Raw genomic sequence first — 10,150 nt, forward strand, 5'->3', positions numbered from 1 at the left:
GAGATCAAGTATTCTTTCAGGCATTGTTTGTCCTTTTGTTCAGCTTTTTACCTGGAACACTCCTCCTCCTCTACGTCTGTCCCTCCCAACTTAATCAAACTCATCTCCTCTCCTCCCCCTAACTTCCCATAGATGGTTCTTTTGTTATGGTTTGAAAAGGTCTGTCAGGGAGATTGCTGCCAACAACTCCCCCCTGTCCCCACAGCTATAAAAGGTCCAAGGACAAGGAGGAAGAGAAAAGAGAGAGAAGAGGAAGATCGAGGAGAGAGAGAGAGAGAGAGAGAGAGAGGTGAAAAGAGAAGAGAGAGCAAAATTATACAGCCCACTTTCGTGCACACCCTGATCTCAACAGACAGAAGACAAGACCACACTTCAGAGCAACAGGTAAGGAGGGAAAAAGAATTTATAGGCTAATCTTTTCAGTCTGATCTCTGTCATTTAAAAGCCTTATCCCTAGGGTTTCCAATCACTTTTCCCCACTGAGATCAAAAAATCTATGAAGCATTTAAGGATCTCCATGATTCTAAGGGTTCAGATGAGCCTGTTTGGTATGTCAAATCTGGCACTATTAGTTCTTGGTCTTTAAAAAATTTTAAGCCCTTTGGAATTATAAGGCAAATGTTTCAAACTGAGAGATTGAGAAGAATAGCCATTTCCTTAAAAATAGAAAGTTATTCATCTTTTAGACACAGAGATACCACACCAGCTTACATTTCTTGAATCTTTGCTTCCAAGTTCAAACTGCCTCGTAGTCAATGTCTCTTCATTTGCCTGCATAACACTCTCTTGAAGAACAGCACTCAGGATTGTTAGAGGTTGACTGAAAGAGAGATAGTCCCCATCTGTTTTCCTGCCTCCCTTCATATTTTCATTCCTTTGTTCTTTTCTTTCTCTGATTTTTCTTTTTTTTTCTTTCTTTTCTTTTTTTCTTACTTCCTTTCTCTTTCTCATGCTTTCTTTTTCATCTTAAGCATTTTATCTTCTATCCACCAAGTTAAGAATAACCACAAAAAAAGCAATATTGTACTTCTACTTAAAATTGGTTTGCTTTAATGATACATTGTATTTTGCTATTACTTTTTAATTCAATATAAACTGGGAACAAAGCTAATTCTGGAAATCATACTATGTACATTAGTGAAGAGAAACATTTAAAGTCACTACTAACTTTTCATTCAGAACACATTTCCCCCTTAGTCTTCATTTTCCTGTTCATTCATATTACCTAATATAATTAAGCTATTAGCATTGATTTAATACCCTGTAATATATAAATATATATAATATATAAATCTGAGCCAACTGACTTAGCTCAACAAGATTACAGATTTTTGGTTTTAACATAGATTTTGATGATATTGAAGTCGTCCATGGTTCTGAAATCTCTTGTTTTCCAGAAAATTACAGAAGTTTACAATGAAAAATTTTCTGGCTCAGAAAAGTAGAAAAGGTTTAGGGCTAGGCATTTACCCAAAGTCTTTTCTGCTTCCTAAGCTTTTAGGAAAGAAAAAGATACTTTGACGCAATGATAAAGCATTCATTCTCAGCCAAAAAAACCAAAAAACCAAAACAAAACAAAACAAAAAAAAACAAGACAAGTTGCTGGTTTGAGATACTATAAATGTGATGTATTAATTAGATTCTATTCAACTTTAATTTAATTCATTTTGATGAGAATTAATTAGGCACCTACTATATGGCTTCAGAATTCCTTTGATTCTGTGATTCTCTGTTCAACTTTGCTCTCATCCCCATTGGTCTCTTTTATTGTTGATACTATTTTTGTTAAATTGCCTAGCCTGACTTGAGCCTCTAGCTTCAATCAGTCAATGAACCAAACAAGTCTAGCAAACTCGAATTTTCCAGCTGAAATTTATCAATTAAAAAAAGAGATTCCTTACAAATACTATGGAAATTGCTCTATCCAAGGTTCCAATATCATCATTAGCCTTTTCTTTCTTTATACCCCTCCTCCTTATCTCACTATAGCACCTGATATTAAAAGAATTCTAAAAGAAACAGAAAATCCAGATAATAGTGACAAGTGTCTTAGAGGACTTATCTCTGCCCTGCTATTTGGTAATGCTGCTTACTTTTTCTTAAAACTCAGGCTAGTTTGCAGCAAAATAGTAATGAGGATGAAGTTTCTCTTTAGCCAGTTTATATTCCTTCAATTTTCCCAAAGTGTTGGATGCTGTCCTTAGATTTACAAGGAATCTGACTTTACAAATGGGGAAACTGGGGCTCAGAAAGAAGAATCAAATTGTCCAAGTTCACTGTGAAGATTTCAGAGGCAGGACTAGAATTCCTCTCCAAAATTCTGGTTTAGAGTTATTCCTTCATTCTTCACCCCCTAGTCTCTGCTTTGTATTGTTCCATCAGGGACTGTAAGCTCCAGACTTCTAAGCCATCACTTAAGATTCCCCCTTGAACCTTTACTTATGCTGTTTTCTCTGCAGGACTACACTTTCCCTTGGGATAATCTGATAAACTACAGTTTCATGCTCTATAAAATAAAGGTATTAGATTAGATAATTATGAAGGTCCCTGCCACTTTAGATTTGATTTTGCTGTAAAAGTGAGGAAAAAAATTCACACTAACTTAACAATTTAGGAAACACTGGCTCTTTCTGGAGAATCAGGGTTAATATTAAACATTATGAAGAATAATCAGAAAGACTGCTCCATACTTAGATAGATGTTAGTAATTCACAGTTCTTTAAAGATCCTGGTTTTATAGTTCATATGTTGCATATTTCTTCTGCCACTATTTCAGATATTGACAGTAGCCTAAATCTAGGTTAATAAATCATCATCAGTTGCAGCAGAAATAAGCATCCAGTCTATGTAGGACACTGAACTAGGTATTCAGGATATCAAGAAACATAAGACAAGGCTAAGTCTCTAACCTCATGGAGTTGACCCCTGTGAACCAACAGAGCATAGACATAAAAGCTAACTAAAAATACCAGAAAGGCAATTCAGTATAATGGATAGATGATCAGGCAATAGAGTCCAAAATAAAAATAACTCATATCTTTATAATACTTTGTGCTTTACAAAGATTTTTACATTACAATTTTATATTTAATCTTTGTGACAATTCTGCGAAGTAGATTCTATTGTTATTCCTGTTTCACAGATGAAGAACCTGAAATTTAAATTTGTTATATCTTGCCCAGGATTCAAGGTAGAATTCAAGCCCAAATCTTCTTGGGTACAAGTTCAGTACTCTGATCACTATGATATGTTGTTTTTGACGTGGTTTTAAATTTTGCTTCTGATAGATACTGGTTGTAATTCTTAAACTCTCAGTATACCCAGGAAATTATTTTTTTTAATTTTTAAAACTTTATTTTTTCAAGAAATTCTTTATTAGTTTTGCTTAATTGCTTTACTTTGTTCCGAAAACCCTCTTACAAAGTATTCTACAAATATTTATAATAAAAAACCAAAAATGCAAGGTGTTCCAAAAGTCATAGTGCAGTTTTAAGGTTATTTTCTAAAATAGTATTTGATTTTTCTAATATATGCAAAGATAATTTTCAACATTCACCTCATTCAGCTTTGAGTTTTAAAAGCTGAAGACTATATTGAGACTTTTAGGATACCCTACAGTAGGTGGTAAATACTAAGTGCCAAGTAGTGGCTCTGAAGAAGTGTATGGCCTTGTGTGTTAGCCAATATGTATTTATTAAGCTCCTATTATATGCCAGGCACTGCTCTAAGCTTGTGTGTGTGTTGAGTTGCGTATGTGCTAGGATAGAGTATTCAGGCTATAGGGCTGAAAGAGTGTTCAGAGGAGGTTTCATAAAGTTTGGAGGATTTGACCTGATTACTGAAGGAAAACTAGCATTTAAAAAAGTGGAGGGAGAAACGAATGAAATGAGAATGGACATAAGACAGGAATGTATATGATCTGTTGGGAATTGGGCAGGAATAATAAGGAGGCCAGTTTGGCTAAAGTGAATAGTCTGTGTAGGGAGAATGGTCAGAAATAAAGTTAAAGGGGTAAATCAATTATGAATGGTCTTTAAAGAGTTGGGACTTTATCCTGTAAATAAATAATGGGAAGGTATTGAGAGGTTTTTGGGGGGAGGGAAGTTGGACAAAATATTCTCTAAGGTCCCTTTCAGTTCTACATCTGGGATACTATGAGGATGTATAAAGAGAAAAGATCAGAAGCTAAATCTTTGATCTCAAAAATCTCATAAGAGGGGCAGTTCATTAAAGAACAAGAATTTTCAAGGAGTTAATAAAGCTTGGAAGAAGACAGGGGAAGGACTGTGTCTAAATTTATAGGAAGATGCTACATCCTCCTGAAGTGTTTTTTGATTCTCCCATCTGAAGGCTTCAGGTGATTTCCCCCTCTTCATTTTTTAATAGATCATTTTGGATCTCTCCTTCGCTCTATCACATCCTATCTTGCATTGAACATCTTATACAATTAGCATCCTCCCTATTAGGTAAAGGAGTATGAGTTTTCTATCTTTATATTTCCCTCCCTTTCAGGCTTAGCACACTGCCTTAAGACATTTTTATTGTAGTAGATCTGTGTTTTCGTTAGTAGACTTGAGACTTGAGTAGTTAGGTGATATGGTAGATAGAGTGCTGAATTGGGAGTCAGGAAGACCTCCGATGCTTACCAACTGGGTGGCTCTAGCCAAGTTCCTTAGCCCCTCAGCTTCAGTTTCTACATTTGTCAAAGCACTTTGCCCATTTTATTTTTTTTGTCTATTTCTTTTAATATTATTTTATTTTTCCAAATACATGCAAAAAATAATTTTCAACATTCACCTTTGTACAACTTTGTATTCCAAATTTTTCTCCCTCTCTCCCTCTTTCTCCCCTTCCCAAGATGGCAAACAATCTGAAATAGGTTAAACATGTGTAATTCTTCTAAACATATTTCTATATTCATCATGCTGTGCAAGAAAAATCATATCAAAAGGGAAAAAAAATCTGAGAAAAAAAACAAGCAAACAACACAACTACAAAGATGAATATACTGTACTTTGATCTGCCTTTAGTCTTTATTGTTCTCTCTCTGGATGTGGATGGCACTTACCCTCTGAAGTCTATTGGAATTGCCTAGAATCTTATCATTGTTGAAAAAAAGCCAAGTTCATCCCAGATGATCTTGCTGTTTCTGTGTACACTGTTCTCTTAGTTCTATTCACTTCACTCAGCATCAGTTCATGTAAGTCTCTCTCCAGGCCTTTTTGAAATCATCCTACTGATCATTTCTTATAGAACAGTAGTATTCCATTACATTCCTACACCATAACTTATTCAGCCATTCTGCAACAGATGGTTATCCACTCAATTTCCAGCTCCTTGCCAGTAAGAGAAGTTTGGCCATCTTAAAAGTGCTATCTTTGTTATTTAATATTATTATAGGCTCCCTTGTACAGTGTAGATTGATAAATGTTTGTGGATTTGAATGAAATTGAAGGATTGGTGGGACTAAAGGAAGATGGGGACAATGGGAGTGAATTCTTTGTGGAACTAGACAAAAGGATGCTGGATGTGAGGGGAAGAAACTGAAAGTGATTTGGACAAGTCCCTTAACCTTTCAAAGTCTCAGTTTCCTCATCTGGAAAAAAAAAAAAGGAGTTGGAATAGAGGCCTCTTTCAGCTTTAACATTCTATGAATTTCACTGCCTTTCCAGTGGCAAATGAACTTTAAGTTTGTCATTTTGTTGCCCATAATCTCACAGCCAGGCTAAAAAAACTCTAGATTGGGGCTACTAATTTTCTCAAAGGGGAACACGATGCTAAGAACTATTTTTATGATTTGGAGAGATGGGTGGGAGAGTAGTTGCTGATGAAAGTAGGCAAAGGAAACCAGGAAAATTTTAAAAACAAAAGCAAATATATCTTTCTCCATGTTTGGCACTAAATAGGGATTCTTCAGAGTTAACCAGTTCCTCTTTTAAAATGCAATTGCCCCCTAGGGAGAATTAAACTCTAACTGATTTACTTCATTCATATCTATCTAGTCCAGTCCCTTCATTTTTACAAAGATGACATTGGCTTTCCTATTACCTAGCTAAGCATGTTTACCTAATCTAGTCATTTCCTTCTCAGTAGAATAAGGGCTGGATTTGATCATTTCCCAAGGTTTCCTAGCTTTTAGTGCTGCTGGCTGTTTGATTGCAAAAGAGAAACGAAAGGGAGTAGCCAGAATTATCTAAAGGGTGCTATTTTACTTTGATTCTAGCCTCTGTCCCAAGTTTTTGTGCATTGCTGCACAAATCCCTTCCCTCCTGGATCTTTTAACCCTTTCCCTTTACTTCCTTGTAATCCCTGGATCATGTAGTTGAAGGCTTTGAGCCCTCCAAGTTATTAGTGTTGGCACATGGTCCTTCCCGGTGACTCGTCAGTATCACCTCCCGCTCTTTGTGAGAAACTTTCCAAATCGTGTTTGTGTCTGCAGAGCTCCATCCTGGAAGATGTGGAAGCCTTCTTGGAGCTGTCTTGGAGCCCTGCTCATGGCCCTAATGTTTCAGGCCTCAGTGGAAGCTCATGGTTGCTCCCTGGACAATCTGTGTAAAGATAGCATGACAGCTAAAAGTCTGCTGGTAAGTGGAGTGAGGTGGGGGGAGGAGGGAATGATATCTTGGTTTGGGAAAAGGGGAAGTCTGTATTTATTAGGAAGGAGGGAGGTAAGTGAAGAGACTCAGGGCGAAACTCAGTTACAGATAAGTTAGGGAGCCAGTTTTTGCTATTTTGTTCTGTTCTGCCTTCTCCTGGATCTCCCATGCTTCCTATAGAATATCTCCCACTTGAAACTATTTGAAACTTTCTAAGCTGTCATAAAGAGTTATCTTAAAATAATTAAGAGTCGTCTTAGTTGTTCCTTGAGGGAAGGGATTCTTATCTTACATTTCTCAGCTTTATAATTATTCCTCTTCAGCTGGCCTCATGTCACCTTTTCTCCCTCCCCACCCCCTTCTCCCCAATAAATGAAAGCAAATTCTCTAGAGGAAGGAAAAACCAAGATGTCATTTCCTTTCCTTTGAAAAGAGACAAGGCAGTAAAAATAACTAGCATATTAGCTAGCTTTTATTTAAAGCGCTTTACATGTTAATTCATTGGACCCTCATAATAACCTTGTGAGGCAGGTACTATTATCCTCATTTTACATATTAGGAAACTGAGGCTGAGTTTGAAAGGATTTGCCCAAGATCACCGAATCAGAGCAGAATTAAAACTTAAGTTTTCCTTGTCCAACACAATGGATTTGTAGTTAGAGTACCAGGTTCAAATCTTGCCTCTATCACTTGGCTAAGTTATTTAATCTTTCCCGATCTCAGTTTCCTCCTCTGTAAATGAGGGGCCAGAACTAGATTCCCCTAAACTTCCTTTTATCTGTACATTTATTAATCCTGTGATCTAATGACTTTCAATAATAATCCCTCACTTTTCTGAAATGATTTACAGAGACTCTGGGTGACCTGTCCATATTAAAATAACTAATATCAGAGATGAATTAATCCCAGCTTTTCTTAACTTCAATCCCAGTGTTCTTACTGTTATGCCATAGTTGTCCTCCAAACACACCCTTCATTTTGGGGAAATTCACATAACCATGAAGGGCAATGGATTAGAATCCTGGAGACTTAGGTTCTAGTTTTAACTATTATTCCTTAGCCATGCAACCTTAAACTTGACATTTAACATTTCAGGGACTCAGTTTTCTCTTTGTTGAGTGAGGGGAGTGAGATAGTTGGTCTTTGCAATTCTAAAATTCTAGAATATTACCTGATAGTCCAGTATTTTCCCTTTACTCAGTTGAGCTGGGTTGGGCTCTTTCTTTTTTCTCTCCATGAGTACCCAGAGTCTCTCTGATTCATGACTATTCTGGCTATTTCTTCCATGAAATGAATGATTCAAGAATGCATCATCACATCCCCTAGTCAGTGAGTGGTTCTGGAAAGAAGAACCTATTCTCTATGTCCCTTGTGGAGCCCTGGTTTTAGTCTCCTCATCCCAAACTGGGGTGGGATTACCAGGAAATCTATCTTTTACTCAATAGTTCACTGATCCAAGGAGAGTGAAATGCAAAATCTCCCATGGCGGAAAGCAAGGTAAGTGAAGAATAGTCTCAGACATCTTGAGCAAGCTGCGTGATGTGTTTGGTGAAGGCTGGAAAGGCACAATGTATGTAGGCATAGGACAAGGTACTGTGGTTATGGGACTGGTTGATATGGGAACAGGGCAAGGGGAAAAGGTCAGATCCAAATATTATAAGATCAAGCATGAACCAAAGAATCTAGAATGAGGAATTTTTCTTTTCTTTTGGAATCTGGAGGAATGTTCACCATAATACCAGTATGTTTTTACCAATTCATGTCTGAAGTTCAATTCCAGTCAATTCAAGACTTGGACCGTTTCTTTTTTCTCTTTTTTTCTTTCTTTCCTTCCTTCCTTCCTTTCTCCTTTTCTTCCTTTCTTCCTTCCTGTTTTTACTTTGTATCTTTAGAGTCTACTTAGCACAATGTTGGCACTTAATAAACACATTTTGATCTTTTCATATTCAAAACTGGATTGAACTCAGTTGAAATGCTAAATATCTGTTGTGTCCTCACTTCATTTCTTCTTTACTCCAGGAATGCATAAAATCCTGTTCTGTGGACTCATCTAATATACTTGAATACAGAGGAATTGCACAAAATGAGCTAAAACGTACCACAAACTACTCTCATAAAAAATATAAGCAAAGAGATATCCACAGTGGCAGCATCAGCAGTGATGGTGGAAATGTGAATCAAAAGAGGCAGGAGCTAATACAGGGGGACTTCCTGGATCTTTTCTCTCCAGGAGTTCAGGGAGAGGACAAAGAGGTGCAAGGAGAGGGTCTGTCACTGATCCGACCAGCCAGACAATTAAATAACAAAAGGTCCTATTCCATGGAGCATTTCCGCTGGGGGAAGCCAGTGGGTAAAAAGAAGCGCCCTGTGAAGGGCAAACCCAGTGGAATGGAAGAATCTGCAGAGTCCCATTCCATGAACTTGAGAAGAGATCTCCCCATGAATATGGACTATTCTGAGGGTTCTGAGTTAATTGTTGATAGAGAGGAGGATACCATGGAGGACATAGATAAAAAGAAAAAGAAAGAACCTGTGATGATCTATAGCAATGAGGTGAAAGAAGAATCTGCAGAGTCCCTTTTCCCCATGAGTATGGACTATCCTGAGGTTTCTGCACTAGTTTATCCTAGAGGAAAGTTTGCAAATGAAAACAAAGAGAGCTATAAGATGGGACGTTTCCGGTGGGAGACGCCATTGATTAAAAAAAAGCGCCCTGTGAAAGTCTATCGCAGTATGACAAAAGAAGAATCTGCAGAGTCCCATCCCATGAACTTCAAAAGGGATCTTCCCCTGAATATGAACTATCCTGAGGTTTCTGAGCTAATTGTTAATAGAGGGGAGAATACTGTGGAGGATACAGATGAAAATAAAAAGAATAAAAGGGGTTATAACATGGAGCATTTCTGGTGGAATACCTCTCCCAGGAATAAGCGATATGGTGGCTTTATGGTTTCTGAGAAGAGTCATACTCCTCTCATGACACTGTTCAGAAATGCCATAATCAAGAATGCCCCTGACAAGGGCCAGTGAGGGAAAAGCTAGGGGGAGGAATAGTTTTAGGTTTTTCATGAGAGAAGTAGGCCCCAATTCCCTTGTGCCCCTTTCCTATCCCCTGTATCTTCCATTTCCCAGGCTTGGGATGTGTTACATAGTCAAACCCTCAACAGCCATGCCTTCAGTCATTAAAGCTGTCTGTTTGGTCTTTAGGAAATAAAGTTCATTTGATTTCACATTTGATTCTTGACTGTGTGTATAAAGAAAAAATTGTAAATATTCATCAAAACAAATTTATTGCACTATGTTGTATATACATAGGAAAGGAAGAGCAGTTGAAGGATGGACTGAGGGGGAGGGATTATTTTCAGACTGCCAAGTAACAATATGTTCACATATAGTGAGACATAAGGTATTTTGAATGACTAGGGGAGAAAAATTTTTGTGAGCTAAGTACACTACTAGAATATCAATTGGTATAACAGCTGGCATGCCAGAGAGGAACTATAATATTAAGGAATGATGAATGGTTTAGTAGGTACTTGCTATATGACAATTAT

General features: G+C 37.3%; 1 protein-coding gene across 1 annotated transcript; it reads left to right on the forward strand.

Moving 5' to 3' along the window:
* The first annotated feature begins 268 nt into the window (after positions 1-268).
* POMC (proopiomelanocortin) lies at positions 269-9,828 on the forward strand. The gene is made up of 3 exons (XM_051982961.1): positions 269-384; positions 6,440-6,584; positions 8,616-9,828. Exons 2-3 carry the CDS (start codon positions 6,456-6,458, stop codon positions 9,624-9,626), a joined length of 1,140 nt encoding a protein of 379 aa, XP_051838921.1. The 5' UTR covers positions 269-384; positions 6,440-6,455; the 3' UTR covers positions 9,627-9,828.
* Positions 9,829-10,150: the final 322 nt, after the last annotated feature.

Source organism: Antechinus flavipes, chromosome 2 (genome assembly GCF_016432865.1).
Source record: "Antechinus flavipes isolate AdamAnt ecotype Samford, QLD, Australia chromosome 2, AdamAnt_v2, whole genome shotgun sequence".
Lineage (NCBI taxonomy): Eukaryota > Metazoa > Chordata > Mammalia > Dasyuromorphia > Dasyuridae > Antechinus > Antechinus flavipes.